At 37.2% G+C, this 19,643-nt stretch overlaps 1 protein-coding gene across 1 annotated transcript; it reads left to right on the top strand.

Moving 5' to 3' along the window:
* The first annotated feature begins 10,937 nt into the window (after window positions 1-10,937).
* Window positions 10,938-19,317, top strand: stub1 (STIP1 homology and U-Box containing protein 1). The gene is made up of 8 exons (XM_079260510.1): window positions 10,938-11,054; window positions 11,793-12,021; window positions 12,239-12,437; window positions 13,651-13,816; window positions 13,939-14,014; window positions 14,135-14,191; window positions 14,866-14,982; window positions 17,493-19,317. The coding sequence occupies exons 2-8, from the start codon at window positions 11,908-11,910 to the stop codon at window positions 17,616-17,618; spliced, it is 855 nt and encodes a 284-aa protein (XP_079116636.1). The 5' UTR covers window positions 10,938-11,054; window positions 11,793-11,907; the 3' UTR covers window positions 17,619-19,317.
* The last annotated feature ends 326 nt before the right edge of the window (window positions 19,318-19,643 follow it).

Raw genomic sequence — 19,643 nt, 5'->3', positions numbered from 1 at the left:
CTCACATAACTTTTACCAACGGATCCTGCCAGAGACGTGTTTTTATATTCACAAGAAATAACTCATGTTTCTATGTATCCATCTGCAAAAGTCTCTCATGTATCTGCATCATCTGTGTTTGAATTTATTGGAGGCATTTATGACAAATTCAATTTTTAAAATTGCTCGTCTATTTCTCCACAGTTCTCCCCACCTTTTTTTTTTGCATTCGACAGCTCCAAATATAAGCTAATTATAGTGTCTGGTGTCAAAGGTCACAGCTGGGTTCCCTGGGGACTTTTCATTAGGAAAATGGAGGGAAGAGGCTGCATATGTCTGAAGTGGGCTTCTTTTTGTTTTGCTTAAACTCAGGAATCTCTCCATTGTGCTCAAACTTACTTTTACATTGACTGAGCTTCTTGGTCCCTAAAAATCAAAATTTGCTATTTATAGATCATAAAAAAGCACAATTTTTAGTGAATGAGGAAACAACATTTTCTTTGCAGTGTCTCAGTGCAAGTATGTAAAACTTAACAATTAATAATAAAAAAATAATGATGCAGCAAATACAAGGGTTAGTTTTATACAGATTAAACATTTAAAGATTTTACACCCCCAAAATCCGTACTTTAGGACATCTTTACTTTTATACTAAAGATCTGCTCTCCTGTGCTCACCGTGTGCATGCTTCTCTGCTCCCAGTGTCATAGAAGTGCTTTTCTACCACTGCTTTGCATTTCTAAATGGAACCAAACAAAAATCTGCTTCACTTGAATGACATATGCAAGCAGGAGTAGGAATCTAATGCAGAACCAGGAAGGTATCAGAGCCAAAACATTTTATATTTTAGGAAAATCAGAGTTCTCTCACAAAGGCATGCTCCTCAAAACACAGAATGCAGACTAGTTTCACCAATGACAAGCTAGAAGAGTGTAGACAAGGATCTGGCATTAAACCAAAGGAAAGCAAAGATGAACTACTTTAGTCCAGGTGATCTACTACAGAAGAAGACTAAGAGGTGTTAGAATCACAACACAGAAATCACAGAAACCTAAATAATGAAGTCACAATAAAACAGAAACAAAACCTACCAAACATGTAATAAACAACTGTAGCAGGATGAGGATTTATTGATGATTAGTATGAGAGAAACCTCAGATGTCTTTATCCCCTTCCTTTAAAACCTCCAGTCATCTTTTGTTATTCAGTTTTCTTTTATTTACATCTTGCCAGGGTGTGCCCAGTATGTGCACTAAACTTTATTATTTTAATGAGAGTATTATAGGACTCTGTTAGTTATGTTATTTGTGTGCCAAAGAAAAAAGATCTGAACAAATGGGTTAGATCTGGTCCCTTATCTTAGTCTAAATAGATTGTGTCATTGAACTGAGAGTGATTTTTAACAGGCGGAGCGTAAACAGTGCAGCCAGCGCTGATGTCCTCTCGGATGATACTCACATTCCTTGCTGCTCAAAAGAACACAAGGGAATAGTTTAGCTCAAGGGCAAACAGGCCAGACCCTTTTTAAGTGGTTTTTTACACAATGTCGCCACTGTGAACTTACATCTGACAGTCAGGGCTTGATTGTGAGCAGCAGGCAGGGAAGAAAACACCAAATAAAAACGTATTATAATCACTGCAGAATTCACAGGAAGTTTCCTGTGGTAAATGAGGTTTGGGGGTAAATTTAGACAACAAAGTAATCACAAACAGCAGCACCGCTTCTGATTGTAGCCAGATTGAAGAAAGCGCTGTGCTCCTTTACAAAGGTCACATTTCATCAGTAGATCATGGCAGTGTGTGGGTGAGCTTGTCAAGACTGTATGATATTTTGTTTTGCAAAGTCAGGTCTGTGAATGGGTTGTCATCTTTTGGAGGGAAAGCCACTTTAGTTGTAAACCCTCTAATGACAACATCTGCAGCTCCCTTTATTTCAAGTTTATGACTCTCATTAGCTGCAATTAACAGAGCATCTCCCCCCAAAGTTTGTAATCCAGATGAGAGTATTGTTAGCATTGCCCAGCAGTGGTTTAGTTATGCATAGCTGGGGGAGTTAGGTTGGTAGGCAATGTTGTCGGAGCCCAGCTGAGGGGTCAGACAGGGGATCACCGCTGTCTGTCTTGTTTGCAGCTTCAGCACCCCCCACACCTCTTCTAATTGGCTGAATCAGTTTGGAGGGAAACTTAACAAGAAGCAGAATCCCTCCAAAAATTCACAATAGGTTCAGTGTTTTACATATTGTTCACAGGAAAGACAGATGTTGTCGCTCCTGACCACATCCACATTTCAATACCTTTATCTGGGTACAATGGAGGTATATATAAAGGGGGTATATATATTTGGTGGTCAAGACAGATGCATAATTTAAGCAGCCAAAAAAGTTCACATTTTTCAAGTGGTGCAAAAGACTTTCATACATTTAATACTGTCCATCTTTAAATAAAACAACCATTACAGGCTTTTTCTAAAAAAAAAACTTAAAAAAAAAACATGGATGGATGGATGGATGTTTTTTTCTGGAAAATAGAGTTTATTTTACTAATTTGGTTTTATGAAAGATATGATCAGACTTTTTTTCCATTCAAAACATTTCCAACTGGAATGATTTCATATAATGTCTGTCAGTCATGGCTGAATAACTCTTAAAATCAAATACTCACATCAGACAATTAGTATCTAAAATGCTACAAGCATAAAAAGTGAATGGCCAGTTTTTTTTCCTTTTGCTGCATGACTACACTTGAGCACCTCCTCCCCATCTACTCCTCCTTTTCCCTCAACTGCATCCTTCTAGAGTCGAGTTTGGTCAGGCCATAGGTCATCCTTGGCTGTACAGAGTATAATTAGACTGCCGACACACACACACACACAAACACACACACACACACATAGACTTTAAACTTTAAACCCCCACATACAATGGCATCTTCAGACAATAGACACATGCCAATGCTGTGACCCCCCCTCAGCCATCTCAATGCACAAAGAACTCCCTGTTCATCCTTTAACCCTCTGCCCTCCTGCATGCTCGATCAGCAAAATAATAAGACTGATAAGATTACATTTTTACGTATCACGTTTCACATCATATCATGGAAATAATAAATATCTTAACAGGTGTTAAATGTCAATCTTTCTTGTGGAAATTTTTAAAATCTCACCACATCCATGAATTATGCTCAGCGTAGCTTAGGTGTATTGTGTTTCAAATGATAAAATTTATTAAATGTAATGGTTTCATTTAAGTTAATTTGGGAACCAGAGATTTTGATGAGCTTAGCACTTATTTAAACAGAATAATTAATGATCTAAACTATTTAAGCTTGCTTTTCAGTCATCAGCAAATCAGCATAATTTGATATGTGCATTTAATTATATATAAATTGCTCACATTAAATCAAGAACTAAATGTGAGACCTTGATGTTAAAAAGACACAATCAGGGCAAAGCTTATTTACAAAAACATGAGATTTAGCAGGAAGTGGAGAGTTATTATATTTCATTCCCCACCCAACAATTAAACTTACTAAAAAGAGGCTCAGTGGGACAATAATTGTGCACAAGATCGGCATCGACAGCGTCTTTTATCTTCCATCATCTTTCATCAATTCCATTCAGATTCCTAAGTGACCTGCAGCTCGTCCCTAAGTTTCCTTTTCATCTGACTTTTTAAAATGCCCTTGCACACGCCCTGCTGCTGTCGCCTTTCCTCCCTCAGCACCTGCACTTCAGTGTCCTTCACATCATCAATGAAACCTTTTTGAAAATGTAGCTATGCATCTGTTGTAAATGAGGTAGCCTTTTGTAAAGGGGAACCCCTTCAGGGAACCGCCAAAATTTTGTGACACCATGTCTCCAGTAAACCTCAACCCCCACTTCTCTTTCTCCCTCACACACACAAACACACACACCTCTTACTTCAGAGGTATCATATCTCAGATCCCTCGGGGTGTAGTTGTGTGCATGACTGGGGGCTCTCATGATAACAGGTGTATTTGAATGTATACAACAGGTGGGATAATAGCCGGAAACGAAGTAGACAACAACCTTTCTTCCTTTTTTTTTTTCTTTTTTCTTTTCATTTCATCAAAGCAATGTTGAAATGTTTTTATGTTTCATATCTTTATCTGTTACTTTTTAGTCAGATGACGCTGCTGCTGCTGTGTTGAATATTAACATCAGTGCAAAGCATAGCAGAGGTGATAAAGATTTCTCTTACAGCTGGATGTAGTTACTTGGCATCTGACACAGGAGTGATGGAGAGTTCAATCTGATAAAAAAAGCAGAGACAATACAGAGTCTGTCTTTTGACTGAGCAGCTCTTCAATGCAGGTGGTTTCTTTCTGCAGTGAACTATGCACTGCAGACAAGCAAGAAAGCAAAGAGGTGATCAGAAAGAGGAAAAAGGAACTTGCGGAATAATTAGTGCATGAAGCACAGGCCTGAATTGATTCACATCCAAACATATGCATGAGCATATGCACTTGCTTGTATTTTCCCTATATATGCCACTCACACACAGATGCATTAAAGCGTGCATTCAGGCATAGTCTCAGGCCGTCTCAGCTCAAGGATTTTGGGTCTATCTGCACATGTATGCAGGCTAATCAGGGCCTCTTCAGAGATAGAAAGCAGAGGGTCATTCAGGGTGAGATGTTTGTGATGGAAATTTGGACGGCAGGCGTAAGAAAACAAAGCTAGAGACAAGAAGCCCCAGAGACGACATACTTTACACATGAGATAACACTCAGTAAGAGTTGCAAAAAAAAAAACCTTCAAACCAGGATCACAATGGCTTTGTGATATTACTGATAGAGTGTGTTACTGCAAACACTTTCACAAAATAATGAAAGAACAGTCGGGCTTTCAAAAACATTTGTTTTTAAATATATAGAGAAAAACATTTTTAATAAGTGAAATCTGCAGCTTTAGTTTTTTAAGATTTTCACATCAAGGTTCTGGTTTCTTCTCAAAGTCTCCCAAATGCCTCACCAGGCGAATGTCTCCTTTTCCGTGTATTGCAGAGAAATTCACTGAATGCATGTTCTGTGTTGAAAAGACATACTGTAGCTTTTACAGAGTGCAGATAGTGCATAGACTGGGGGCATCCAATGGAACCGTAGCGCCTCACTGAGAAATCTCACAAAGATTGGATTTAATGGCCCTTCGACCGAGCGGTTCTGAAAAGCTAACCTCTGACCCCCCCGGCCTTATCCTATGGCAACTCCACCCATCCTCCAGGGTCCAGTGCTTGTCAGTGGTCATTTGTCAAACCCCTCACACTGATCTGATTACCATCCAATTTGGAATCTGTGGACTACACACTTCTAGGATCAGGACAAGCTGCTTTTCAGCAACTTTACATCACAACAAATAGCTAGATTGTTATGGGGAGAGTAAAGAGACGAGTCGGCTATTGGTGCTATTCAGAGAGACAGACAAAACAGATAGACGCCAGCCTTGGTATAAACTGGCCTGGTATTCTTCATCTGATGAGAATCTGATACAAATGTGATTGTTGTTAGCTTGGGAACGGTTACAACAGCATCACAGGGATACGGGGATCATGATGTAAAAGAATGCACAAGCAGAGGATTCCTTCAATATAAAAATCCAAACTAAACATGTTTCACAATGATCTCCTCCAGATCTAATGATGAAGAGATGAAGAGTATGCAGACACAGAAAGAAATAGTGTGTTTTCAACATTTAAGTATGCCAGTCCTTCAAAGCAGCAAAGCTTATCTTAACAGAGCTTTTCCCCAATGCAGCTTTTAGCATTTCAATAAGTATTTCTCATTTAACATTTCAATTTAAGCTAAAAGTTAGAAACATCTTCAGGCCAACAGACAACTACATACATACATATATATATATATATATATATATATATATATATATATATATATATATATATATATATATATATATATATATATATATATATATATATATATATATATATATGTATATATATATATATATATATATATATGTATATATATATATATATATATATATATATATATATATATATATATATACATATATATACATATATACATATATATATATATATATATATATATATATATATATATATATATATATATATATATATACAAACAAGTTAAATACCCTTTTTTAAAAACACACAAACAAAAAAAACAGCACAATTGAAAAATGAAAGATGTGCTAAAAAAAAAAAAAGTCCCTTTATTGTGTAAATGAGCATCATTTGACTTTGTGTGCACAAAGTGAAAAACATGTAGTCTATAATTCAACAATGCAAGTGTCCTCTAAATCTGACAGCTCTGAAAATATTCTTTGAAAGGCCTCAAATCAGCTTTAACCAGATTTTATTAGTAAAATCCTTATTTTCCCAGAAGGACATTAATTTAACCTCAGCTGTTACCACTCTCTTTCCAGACTCAACCTTAATCTAAAACATGTCTTCATTCTATATTACTGATGTACTTTATGAAGATTGGTTTAACATCATCAGGAGGACAACAAGTCTGCATTAAATGAATGTCACAGACATGGGACCCCACAATATATGTAAGATCTATCCTACACACACACACCCTAAAACAAACCACGTCTGGGCAGCATACACAGAAATATACACACAGTGCACACAATTAGCCTGTAGCTCATTATGTCTGCTTTAGCTCCTCTGGATTGTGTTGGTGAAGTTTGAGGGGGGTTGGGACAGGGTAAAGTTTGGTGACCCTGAAGACTATGACCTGAGGGGACTTTAGAGGAGCTAAGGGGAGAGCTGCACAGGGGGACAGGGGGTGTGGGCCATCAACCCACAGGGAGGGAAAGTAACTTCTTGCTGCCCTGCTGGTTGTCTTCTCCTTTGTCCTGTGATGATGCCCACAAGTTTTCAAAATAAAATATAGACAAATTAGAACTTTTTGGTAAAATACATACATTATATTAGAGCAATTACTTTAACTTGCAAAGATACATCATGACAGATCTTATTAAAATAATTTAAAAATGATTTTTTTAATATGCATATAAAAAAAACCTGCAATTAAAATAGTTACAAACGTTTTCATGTGAGAAGAAGCTGTTATTTTATATTTGGTGAACCTTAGGCCATGTGTAGAAATGCTGTGATGAGTGACAATCGACTGAATTTCCCTCTTCCTCCCTGCGTTAGTCAGACTCAGAAGTTTTGGTTTCCCTCCAAAAATCCTGTCCCCATTGTAAAACTCTCCCCTGCCACTTAAATACAAGCTACTCAGCAGCTGCCTCGCTCCATCCCCAGCCACCACACATCAATCTAAAGCTGATGTGGGTGTTTTTAGAAGATGGGGGTGTTTCAGCCACTCAGCTGTTAACCCCCCAGAGTGTAAAAGATTTTTGGACAAACACTGCATGTTTCTAAAGCAAACTCTTTGATTTTAGTTTACATCAGCTCTTCTTTTCAATAGATGTCATATAACATACTGGATATAGTGGTAATTTAGAAAATGACATCCATGTATAAATGAGCTTTATGCACTCCAAGCCATAACACATAGAGATCCAGGAATCCTGAGCCGTATTTTCAACTCCCTCGGAAACTGCACATTTGGTGAACAGTTTAAATAAAGACGAATACATCATTTAAAATTTGAAGCGTTTCCCGCTCTGTTAGGAAGTTTGACCAATGTTGAAGACGTGGGTGGATGACTTTTGACATTTGGGTGCCTCTCCTCCTTCTGCTATAACTTGCTTCTAGGGTAGCATCGGCACATATAGACATTCACAAGTTAAATATTTATATATTAATATGCTCTTTATAAATGGTTATTGACCATGCTGACCATAAAAGGACTCACTAAAGTACCAGATGAAACAGATAAAACCTAAAAGTCCAAAGCTTTTTGCAAATGAAAAAGTTGAAAAAGCTTCCATATTTTTTCTCCATAGACCAACATAATGTCCTTTTCATGCCATAGAATACTGTAGTAATGCCATATTAGCGTCAGCTGTAAAGCACACATGTTCCCAGTTTAAAAAACTATGCAATCATCTAATAATGCCATTTTCTTCCTCGCTCAGCACAAAATGCATTAATACAGTTGTTATGTAACCATAACAACTGTAACAATCAAATACAGTTTATAAAATGTTTATTTACATTATCAGCCAAAAGTTTGGATACACTTCCCCATTACATACAACTGGAAAGTGTTTCCAAACTTTTGACTGGTAAGCATCATCACACCGGACGGACAAAGTGGATTTGAAGGTGGAAACTGCAATTGTGCCTCTACAGGGAGTTTTCTTTAAGTCAGTGTATTTCATCATACGGCATCTGTTTTTAATGTAAACTGCATGTTTAAATGGTTTATATAAGACACTGCTGACTAAGATTTGTTTTGATTATAGTGATTTTCACTTCATGGTTCTTATCTCCATCCTCTTACAGTTGAAAATGATCTGTTTTTATGTGTATGCCAAATTCAGACCCACTTGAGCGAACTGCAATAAGTCTTTTTTCTTCCAGACTTTCCCCCTCTTAAAATGAGCAAACCCACCAAACAGAGGCCCACCACAGTCGAGAATTACTGCCTTTGTTTAACCCATTTGAACCTGAGGCATCCTTAATGCTGAGGAGAGTGTGTTCACCCTTTCTTTCAACTTGCGCATTTGGCGCTAAATAGTGGAGAACACTGCCAAATGGGAAAACGACTACACAAGCAGAAAGAAAGATCAGGCTCTATCAGGAAGTGGCAGCTTTTTAGCTGTGCCAAAGGAGCCAGGCAACTTCCTGGTCTTGTTGCCAAGGATACTGGAAGCTCAGCCAGCTGGTGCAGTGGGTAGCCGTTGGGTTGGATGGGGGATGGCGGAGGATGACGGTTGGGATGTTGGATAAAAAGGGTAGAAATGGTTCAAATGTAAGCAAAAATTACTTTGATTGTTCATACTAAGGATTGGAGGATGTTCCTTTTGCTGGTTTATATTTTACACTGAAACACCAAATCCTTCTGATATTCTAAAGTGATAAAAATACTGAAAGCAAATTGTATAATTTTGGTGCCCACAGAACAGAAATATGAGTAAGCTGACAGAAATTATTTTAAGGCACTTTTAGAATTCAGCTGCAAATGTTGCCATTATATCTTAGATTCACAGTGAATATAACATTACTGGAACTGTTAAGAGGATTATATTAAACTATGAATATTCTGTGAGGTGGAGAGTTGTTTCTAACTTTGTCTCCTTGCCATTTACATCAGTAAGTGAAGACTTATATGTTCTTGTGACATAGAGATTAGTCATTTAGGTGGGTGTTCTGAGGGATCAGTGGTCCAGACTGGTGGAGATAGGTAAACACAGCTGGAGACACATAGTTCTGGTGGGTTTACAGCTCAGTGGACCTCCCCTTCACTCATTTATAAGTCTGTTTGCTCTAGGGATGTGTCCTAATCTTCACACATTTGTCTCTGTGCAAAGCCCTCAAAGAGGCGCAACAGGCGGGGATAAAAAGTGACCCTGTCCACAATCACAGTCTTGCTAATTCCTCTTCTACAAAAGTTGAATAATAATTATATAATAAAAAGGACTATTAAGGTCATTTGTTGATCTCTTCGTGGGTGGGTTGTGTCATAATAATGTCTGAAGATATTCACTGTGATCTCACTCTTCTTTGTGGACGGCATCTTCCACTAAACACTCGGATCATATAATTGAATCCACCTGCCAAATAAAGAATTATATAATGTTATTTTAAGTATTTTGGCAGTTATTGTTTTGCTGACTTTAATTGTCAACCACTGGTTTACAATATTTGGGATTTTATGTAACTTTTGAGATGTGTATTAGCAGTTGCGCTTCAACGAAATTCCGTAATACAGAAAAAGGTCTATAGGGCCACTTGTTTATCCCCTCAGTCAAGTTTTTTTTATTTCTTTCTTTTAAGTGCATGAGCTTTTGTGTTTGTGTGAAGTTTAACGTATCGAATGTTATGGTGGAGTGCCCTCTCCTGGGGTTTGCTTGTACCTCTTTAGAGTCATTCACGAGGGACACATGGGACACATGGGGGTGTCTTATTAAAAAATAAAATAAAAATATGTATTAATTTGTGGTTAATATGAAACAGTTTATATAAAGATAGATACTTTATTCATGAGGGAAATTCATTAATATATTATTTCTGTGTGTGTGCATTTAGTTGTGGGAAAAATGTGATTTTTAAAAATATGCTTATTTTGTCTATATTATTTTACTTAAGATCATGCAATATAACTTAAGCACTTAAAAAATGGCACCAACTATTTGGGTCAATATATCTATTTTTGAATAAATATTTGTCGTGTACATAATGTTTAAAAAAGATGCAATCTTTTTTTGTTCAATGAAAAGTTATTTAAAGAGAGAATTAAGACATAGGCCTACGAACATTTTAAAGTTGTTATATACATAATTTTATATTAGACTGCTGGAAAATAGCTTACAGGTTATATGTAAAAATGAAAGTTTTCTGTAAAATGTAATGGGTTTCATTTTAACTAATAGCTTGAAATTTACCTTCTCATTGACTTTTTTTTTTCTTTTTTATTGCAATGCTTATGAAAACTGCGGCTTTCTCCAGCTGTTCATGTCTTGACATATATATATATATATATATATATATATATATATATATATATATATATATATATATATATATATATATATATATATATATATATATAATGTATATACATATACATTATATATACATTATATATATATAATGTATATACATTATATATAATGTGTATATATATATATATATATATATATATATATATATATATATATATATATATATATATATATATATATATATATATATATATATATATATATATATATATATATATATATATATATGTTTGCTCCAAAGGTTTAGTTTTACTCAGTGTCCAGCACCTTCTCGGCTTCCGTTGACGTCGGGTAATAGCGCTTGACGTCAGTATAACAACAACCTGTCATGACAGCCTGTATGGAGAAAAAATATCGATTAAAGATTTGACATTCAATTAAATGAATACCTTTTCACCTGAATGTAAGAGTTCAGATTAAAGGTAAGGACTACAATTCGCGCACTGAAAGAACAAACCATACGTTTTACAGAAATGGACGACATTGGATCCTTTTGAAAATAGGCTAACTTAGCATAGGCTAAATTCTGTTTTCTTAGGTTGCCTAGCGGCGTTGTAGTAAATGTTAACCAATACAAAAACGAACATTTCTGGCCACGATAGCTGTAGTTCTAACAAACCAAATGCAGCTTTTGTAAGAATTTTGTAAGTTTGTGTAAAGCTCACAGAGCTAAATAGTCCTCTCAGTATTTGTTGCCCCGGCTTAAAACGCTGAGATAGCGCTAGCTTAGCTAACGTAGCATAGCAGCGATCTCTTGTCAGCTGTTGACCAAAGTTAGCGACATCGTCCCTGCCTCTGTTCAAGCTTAAGCAAGAGTTAGATATAAAATTATTGAGCACAGGGGATTATTTGTTCATGGCATTCACTTAATGATATATCACTGTTGTAAAGTTACACTGTATTAATAAGAATAAGTGGAAGGGTGGGTAATGTTTCCTAATGGCTAGCCGTGCTGCTCATTCAGTCCTCCCTGATGTCCGACATATGAATAGTTAATTCGCCACCACCTCGCTGTATTTTCCTGCTTTGTGCACAGTCAGCGAATTAAACCAATGCTTTTGGGTGGCATCAAGCAGCATTGCACCTAAATGGCCCGAGACGCGCATTGCAGGTGCATTGCAGTGACTGGTACCTTTGCATGCACTGTGTCTCTATCCTAGTGTGTGGATCCAGGACGGACAGACGATTCTGAAACCTGTCACCTAGCCAGCCGAAGAGACGGGGAACAGGATAGGGAAACAGGGCGAGGCGGGCCCCGCGGAGCCGGTGGAGAAGATGGCCGGCAGCCCGGAGAAGAGCTCTACCGCACAGGAGCTGAAAGAGCAGGGGAACCGGCTTTTTCTCTGCCGCAAGTACCAAGAGGCTGCTACGTGCTACAGTAAAGCTATAGTGAGTGTCTTTTATTGTATCATCAATGCAGAGAATGCTACATAGTCTTTTATTAATAATACTGATAAAAAAAAAACAAAAAAACAACTGAACTTCAGTGTCCATGCATGTGCTGTATTTATCCATTGATGTGTTAATACAAATAATAGGAATGGCTTTGCCAAGGTGCTGTAATGTTACTGAACATGTGTATTTTCTGTTATATTCTGTCTCCCAGAACCGTAATCCATCAGTGGCAGTATACTACACCAACAGGGCTCTTTGCCATGTGAAGCTGCAGCAGTATGACAAGGCTTTGGCAGATTGTAAGCACGCCCTGGAACTGGACACACAGTCAGTGAAGGCCTACTTCTTCTTAGGCCAGTGTCATCTGGAGCTTGAAAACTATGATGAAGCCATAGGCAACCTGCAGAAAGGTAGAGCAAACACTTGGGGAAAATAGGGGATGGGGAAATGTTGCAAAGTTTTGTGGCTGTGTCCAAAAGCACTTTTCGCATTTGTTGCTCAGTCTTACTCATGTGTTTCATTTTTTAAATATAAATTCACACATTTCCTTCATTTTATGCTTTTACATTACCCTGTCCCAGCTGTTAATAATGATCAGTGAATGTGGTGATTAATCATCTTTTAATTTTTGTGAGATTATCCAATGTTTTAAAGGTTTTAGGTGAATGAGTCAGAAGCAAGGATAATTAAAAGCTCTGTTCAGCTTGTATCAAGACTGTGGTCCATACTATTTGGATTGTCAGAGGTATAGACTAACAGAAGCAAGCTCTAGCCCTTATGCACTTATGTTTTACCATTGTAGAATTGGTGATATGCTAACACCACTAAAAATCAGACATGGTCCAATTAGCAATCATGCCAGTATGATGTTCTAACTGGAAAATCATTTAACTGAACTAATACCACTAGAACCAAATGACAAAACAAGTTAAACAGCTGTCACTGATGTTTAAGTTGATGTTTATGATAATGGTGTTTAGTGTGTGGGTTGTTTTACTAGTGTTGATGCTGAAAGATTTGTTATGTGGTAAAATAGATTTTGTGTTAATAATACACACATTTTATTTTTTATTTCATTTTTACAATTCACATTAAAATAGAGTGACACACCAATAGATACACTGTATACTTGTAAAAATTTGGACTCCCTAGAAGCTATCTTTAGCTTATAAATGGGAGCCAAGACCTAAAAGTTTATTATAGACATATAGTAGAAAAACATTAGTGGCATCATAAGAAATTCTGTTTGATGGAAAATAGATGATTGTGTACACTTTGGTCTGTAATTGTGATTAAATTTGCTTTCATCTCCCCACAATATCAACACAGTTTGTTAACCGAATTATATGAAGACAACAGTATTTTTATCATTTGCCCACACACATTAATTTTGTTTCCTTACAGCCCTACATAGTGACGTCTAGTGAGTTAAGCACTTAAATTGAAATGTGTTTCACCTTTTTTTTTTCTTGAGAAGATAAAAGGCCTAAATGTAATTTTAATAATAAAATTTAGTACTTCTTTGTAAATATCCTATGTGGATTTTGTTTATTAATTTTATTGGTGAATAATTTTAAGCAGATAATAGTTTAAAAGTGGATTATATTTGTTTTAATTTTACAGCCTATAATCTGGCAAAAGAGCAGAGGTTGAATTTTGGAGATGACATCCCAAGTGCTTTGCGCATTGCCAAGAAAAAACGTTGGAACAGCATTGAGGAGAAGCGTATCAACCAGGAGAATGAGTTACACGCCTACCTAACTAAACTCATTCTGGCTGAGAAGGAAAGGTGAGTCTGGAAATTTTTGTGTTGTTGTGACTGGTAGTTTAGTATCACATTTGAATCAAATGACTTTGGCATGTTGGTCTTTAAGTGACGTAGTACTTTATATTACTTCTCATGTTTTCCAGAGAGCTAGAAGAATACAAAGAAAAACAGGATGACAATCAAAATGGAGGAGATGTTGCCAAGATTTCATCAAAACATGTATGTTTTTTCATTTACTTTAATTTATTAACCAGTGGAGACATTTAACTTTTCAAATGCAGTAAACACAAATCAATACATGCATACTTTTTTGTCTAAATCCTGGAAATTCCTCCTAAGGACAAGTATTTAATGGACATGGATGAGCTCTTCTCCCAAGTGGATGAGAAAAGAAAAGTAAGTATGAAAAGCCATTCTTTGCTCCGTGTTCTTTCATACTGAATAAGTTCAACCATGCAGGCATCATTTAAAAAGCAAAGTTACACAGACCTTTAATGTTCACCAACAATATTATTGTGCGTTTGCTGATAGGACACACCCATAACACAGAAGCCAAATTTGCATCTAAAACAAAAGTTTAAAAAAAAGGATTTTAGTATAAATGTCTTGTGTTTTTCGCTTTGGGCTTATTCTCACTGCAGTTCTGCACTTTTACAACCTAAATGATCCCACGAATACAAATAAAAACGCACACTTAAGACAAGCAGGTATTTTCTTTTTTTGCCTCAAGCTGTTCCTGTGGTTTGTCACTGCTTGTTCATTTAGAAAAGTTCTATGGATGGATGTTGACTTAAAAGGTATAAACAAAATGATCAGCACAGTGTGTTCCCTCTGTTTTGGCCTGCAGGTGTTCAGATCAGATTTGTTTTTTAAAGAACACTATAAATATATTCCCTTAAAAAAACAAAAAACAACTTAATCTCCATTGGTGATGCTTTTGTGTATTAATTGATACAGAGTTGGGGCGGTTGATGAGGTTTTTCATCCTGCTGTTCTGGTTGCAGTTATGTTTATTTACCTTTATGTGATACTTGCAGTGCCTCAGTTTTGTTTTTATTTTCTTTTATCAGAAGCGCGAAATCCCAGATTACCTTTGTGGGAAGATCAGTTTTGAACTGATGAGGGAGCCCTGCATCACACCCAGTGGAATCACCTATGACCGTAAAGACATTGAAGAGCACCTACAGGTAAAATAATACTTAATTAGCTTGCTTGCCATTTAGGAATGGTTTTTTTTTACATCTGACTGCTGACTCTGCAGTTTGTAAGCCTGTTCTTCATGACAAAAAACACTTTGGGCATGTTTACACTGCTGCTCTTTGATCCGCTTCCCAGGATAGTACAATTGGTTTGGCGCCGTATGAACACCAACAGTGCTCTGATAAGGATAAAAAAGTAGGGTCTGGGTCACTATATGTTGATCAAAATTAGAGTGACATATGCGAACATCAAGAAAGCATCAAGGAAAAGAAGGAAGTGATGCAAAGAAAAGCAAAGTCAGCAGCATGTGTTCTGCATACTGCAGGAAAATTAGGAACCCCAAGACCAGAGTCCTGCAAGGGTCCAGTTTTACGGACCCACTATATCTCTTAGTGAAACCTGGACCTGACTGGATCCATCCAATTTATGTATAACCTGCAACAAAGCCTGCACCACTGTTGCCAACTCCTCAGTAAAGAGAGTAGCTATTGGCTGTTCTAAAAGTCGCTAGAGGTCGCTAAATGACGTCATCACCTAATTTGCCTAATTTTCCATTTGCACGTAATATAATGGACCTCGTAGGAGAGAGGAATAACGTTGTGGGAGAAACAAATGGCCAGTTAAAACCACCATAAATATGTTTAGTACTATGAATAAACTTTTTCTAATAGTTATTGTTTTTATTTTTATTTTTTTGCTACTGAAACAGGCTATCGCTTTGAAAAATAATTTTGAATACCATTAAACCCACATTGTATAAATCAGCTTTGTCCTGCTTTGTTAAATGTTAGATTATCAAATATCAAATTTGACCAAGGATTGTTATGTTTTGTGGAATAGCTAGCTGCATGTTCAACCCTCCTCCTTTATCTGGGCTTGGGACTGCCACAGTGACCCAAAAAAGACACTTTGACAGAGATACATTTTACTTTTTTTTATTTTTGTAGTTTTCTTACTTTTAGTTTAGTTTTTTCTTTTTAGTTTTAGCTTGCTTTGGGTTGAACTATTATTAGGCTTTGCTTTATGGATATGTTTTTGAGTTGTCATATATTTTTTTTTTTTATCGTAGAGTTTAGCATAGAAATCTGCCTTATAATACAGGCAGAATGCCCTCGTATCGTCTCCAATAAACGGCTTTAGCCAGCTTTTAATTCAGGGTTTGATTCCCACTCCTTTCTGTACTTTCTAGAGACATGACGAGCTAGATAAATATGCTTGTGTCACACACACAGTGGATGAGGTGAGTAAGTGACAGAGGCTGTGAATGGAATCAAATACAATTAATTATTTTTGCTTGACGTGAAAAACTTTGTAATTTACGTCCCACTCTGTAATCCAGAGCGGGATCAGTGGCGGATTTGGCTGTTCATTGTGACTGTGTAGGTGGAGTCGTGCAGGTGTCCTCTCTGCTCCTCTGACTGGCTGCAGCTGCAGCCGGAGCGACTGAGTGCTTTAGGACGGGGAGAGACTCTCGTTCTGACAATAACTTTACAATATTCGCTTTAAAGTCAGTCGCCAAAACACCAAAGTCTCCAATAACTCAAGTAAAAGTCGCTAGATTTGTTGCTAGTCGCTTTTCACAAAAAAAGTCGCCAAGGGGGTTTGGAAAGTCGCCAGATTTAGTCGCCAGAATGTCACCAAGTTGGCAACAGTGGCCTGCACATCAACACTTTAAGTAAATCCAGCCCATGTTCCTTTTTCACCACATTACTTTTTCTTCATTCATTCTTATATTTAATCTGATTAATGCTGTTTAGTCATTTTCATTTACAATAAAACTAAGGAAAAGACAACACAGTGAAATATATTTGAGGGTTTATTTTGAGCAGAATTTAATTTTAGGATTTTTTTTCCTGTTATCTTGCTACTTGGGGGGCTTTGTTCATTTTATTGAGAGAATTCTGCATAAACCAGATATCATCCACCATGATTGGGTTAAGCCGCATTCTCCGATCCTGAATCACATAACAAGCAGCAGAAAACTCTCAATGGCTGCGCTGGGCGCCGAGATGGCGAGAACTCTCCTCCCAATAAGCGCAAGGTTTGGAAATACTCCTGCAGGGCTTCATGATAAAGGAGATCCCAGCACCTGATCAGGAAAATATTCATCCACAAAATTATATTAAAAAAAAAAAAAAGAAAAATCCCACAACCTGCCCTTACATAATAAATTTCCACTGGCATAATATTTAATTTGTGTGTTATTTACACACAATTTGGCAAGATTATCGCCCTGAAGTGAGCAGTTGTGTTAGTGTGTTATTGCCCAGGTGGTTTGTCTGCTAGAGTTAAGTGCTCTTTGAACATAAACCAAACCAAAGGAACATGTGAAATCTTTCTTTCAGAAATCCCCAACCAGTCAAACTGGGTCCTACTGGGAACTGCCCCCTTATTGTACAATGTGATTTTAACTGAAGTAAATCTAACATTACTGCATTCTGTTAATGCATTATGAATGTAATTGTGCCTAAATACACTGTTGTTTACTTCTGTGCAGCGAGTTGGTCATTTTGACCCAGTCACCCGGAGTCCCCTGACCCAGGATCAGCTGATCCCGAATCTGGCTATGAAGGAAGTTATCGATGCCTTTATCCAGGAGAATGGCTGGGTGGAGGACTACTGAAGAGACACTTCCCTTTTCTCTTCCATACCCCAGTACTCCACGCAAAGCCTGGACAACACAAGACTATAGAGAACAGATCACCCCTTGCCTGGATATGTACCTTACACAAGCACGAAAAGCCACTCTGTGGAATACCAAACGGGAGCCATGTGTCTCGGTCTGCCTACCCCCCACCTCCCCTCCCCCTTCTATCTTTGCTGTAAAACTCCAAGGCTCAGTGTTCATGGCCTGCTGCTCCCTTTAAGACCCGTTCACCTTCCTCTTTACTGTCCTTCCCTTTTTCATGCTGTTTTTTGTCTTTTAAGCCCGACTCCTTCCTGTACTCCAGTTAGGGACCATGTTCTCAGGTCTCTTGCACCCTTCCTGCTTCATCTCCTTTGCTCTTTCTCTGAGTGCCACAGTTCTTGGAAAACATTGCACTCTAGTGTTTCACATGTACCACCTGTAATTTGAAAAGAAAGAAAGAAAGGAAGAAGTTTGGTGGCACTATTTACGAACACGTCAACCTTTTATTTAGAATTTACTCCAGTATTTTCTAGGTATTTTTTTCATTAGGAAATGGAGCACATTTATTGATGTACTTTCGTTGGAAGTGGTCACTAAAATGCCAAAACCGGTTCTGAACAATGGTAATTTGTTTGTATGCAAGTTTTTCATCTTGGTAATAGAAAAGATTCACTTTTCTACCTGCTGGTAGTGGGACTACATACATTCAATCCCATGTCACTTTACTGTAAGACTTTGGGTAAATATAATAGTTTTTTTTTCTTTTGATATCAATCAAACCCCATTACAGACAATTAAGATAAGTTGAATGTATGCATTATGTGGTTTTTTTTAGGTTTAGTAAACCTTTAGTAATCCAAGATGTGTTTTTTTTTTTTTTTTATCTGGACAATGTAAGGTTTCCTGAAAAGCCTTGACCTGGAAACAAAAAAAATGAATGGCTGTATACAAAAACATGTTTGCATTGCTGGATAAAAATTCCAATCGTTTAAATGTTTAAACTTGATAAATGAGAGACATCATCTGTTTTAGTGGTTGCTAAAACCCGCTTTAACAAATGGTCTGTGCCGTCTCTGCTGTTTATAGAAGCAAAAATGTACTGAGATGTTGTGCGTGTGTGTGTGTGTGTGTGTGTGGGGCTCGTGACGTGTGCCTGGATTGACAGCAGATGCTCACGTCGAACAGGAATGGGATTTTCTTCAGAAGATGCATTTTTCTCACCTTTCGCTGATGCTTTTTCTCCTGAGTGTCGCCAATATAAATGAACTAAGCTGTGACCTGTTAAAAGGATTTGAGGTTCAGTAGCATCACTGCCCCAACCTCTGTCATAGAAATGCTGGAGGAGTTACGACCATCTGATCTCATCCGTAGCTCGGTCCGAGTGTTTGCGTGCTGGCTGTCCGGCACTCTCTTTGAAACACATTTTTAGTTCAGTGCTTGTAGTTTACAGGTTTTCCAGCCGAATGTGTCTGTAATGAATTAGGCCTGTTGGTGGTTGTTTGTGTTGGGGGGGTTGGGGGCCTGGCAGTGTATATAATTAGCTGGTGTTATACAGATTTTATTTCTTGACAAGATAGGGTTCTTTTTTCTTAAGAAATCCTAGAGCTTGAGAAACTGTATTAAATGTAGATATGTTGATAACGTTAATGCCCGATTCAGTCTTCATTTGTTCCCATTAAACTTAGAACTTGGAGTTTGTTGTGGTGTTTGATGCGAGATGATCATTAAAGAGATACTAATTATGAATGGAACTCTGCTGCTTCTTAGAAATCCGCTGATAGGAACAAACAGAAAAGATAGCTGAACTCTTGACATTTAGGACATTCTTTCATCTGTCAGCATTAGTTATGTTGTAGATTATAGACGACCAGAAATGCCTGAATTAGTGAAAGAATCCCAAAGTCTGTAATGAAATGTAGAAATGATACTTTTGGTTTTGTTTCGTCCAAGTTTATCTATTTGTGTATTTCTTTACTATATAAAACAGCTATCATATATACAGTTGTGCTCATATTTATT

This window comes from Telmatherina bonti (genome assembly GCF_933228915.1).
Source record: "Telmatherina bonti genome assembly, chromosome: 21".
Classification (NCBI taxonomy): domain Eukaryota; kingdom Metazoa; phylum Chordata; class Actinopteri; order Atheriniformes; family Telmatherinidae; genus Telmatherina; species Telmatherina bonti.
This window is presented reverse-complemented; position numbering and strand designations above follow the sequence as displayed.

Coding starts and splice junctions, on each gene's coding strand:
- stub1 (XM_079260510.1), top strand. CDS start 11,908: ATGGCCGGCAGCCCGGAGAAGAGCTCTACCGCACAGGAGCTGAAAGAG. Junction 12,438..13,650: donor CATAGGCAACCTGCAGAAAG/GTAGAGCAAACA, acceptor TTAATTTTACAG/CCTATAATCTGGCAAAAGAG. Junction 14,015..14,134: donor CCAAGATTTCATCAAAACAT/GTATGTTTTTTC, acceptor ATTCCTCCTAAG/GACAAGTATTTAATGGACAT.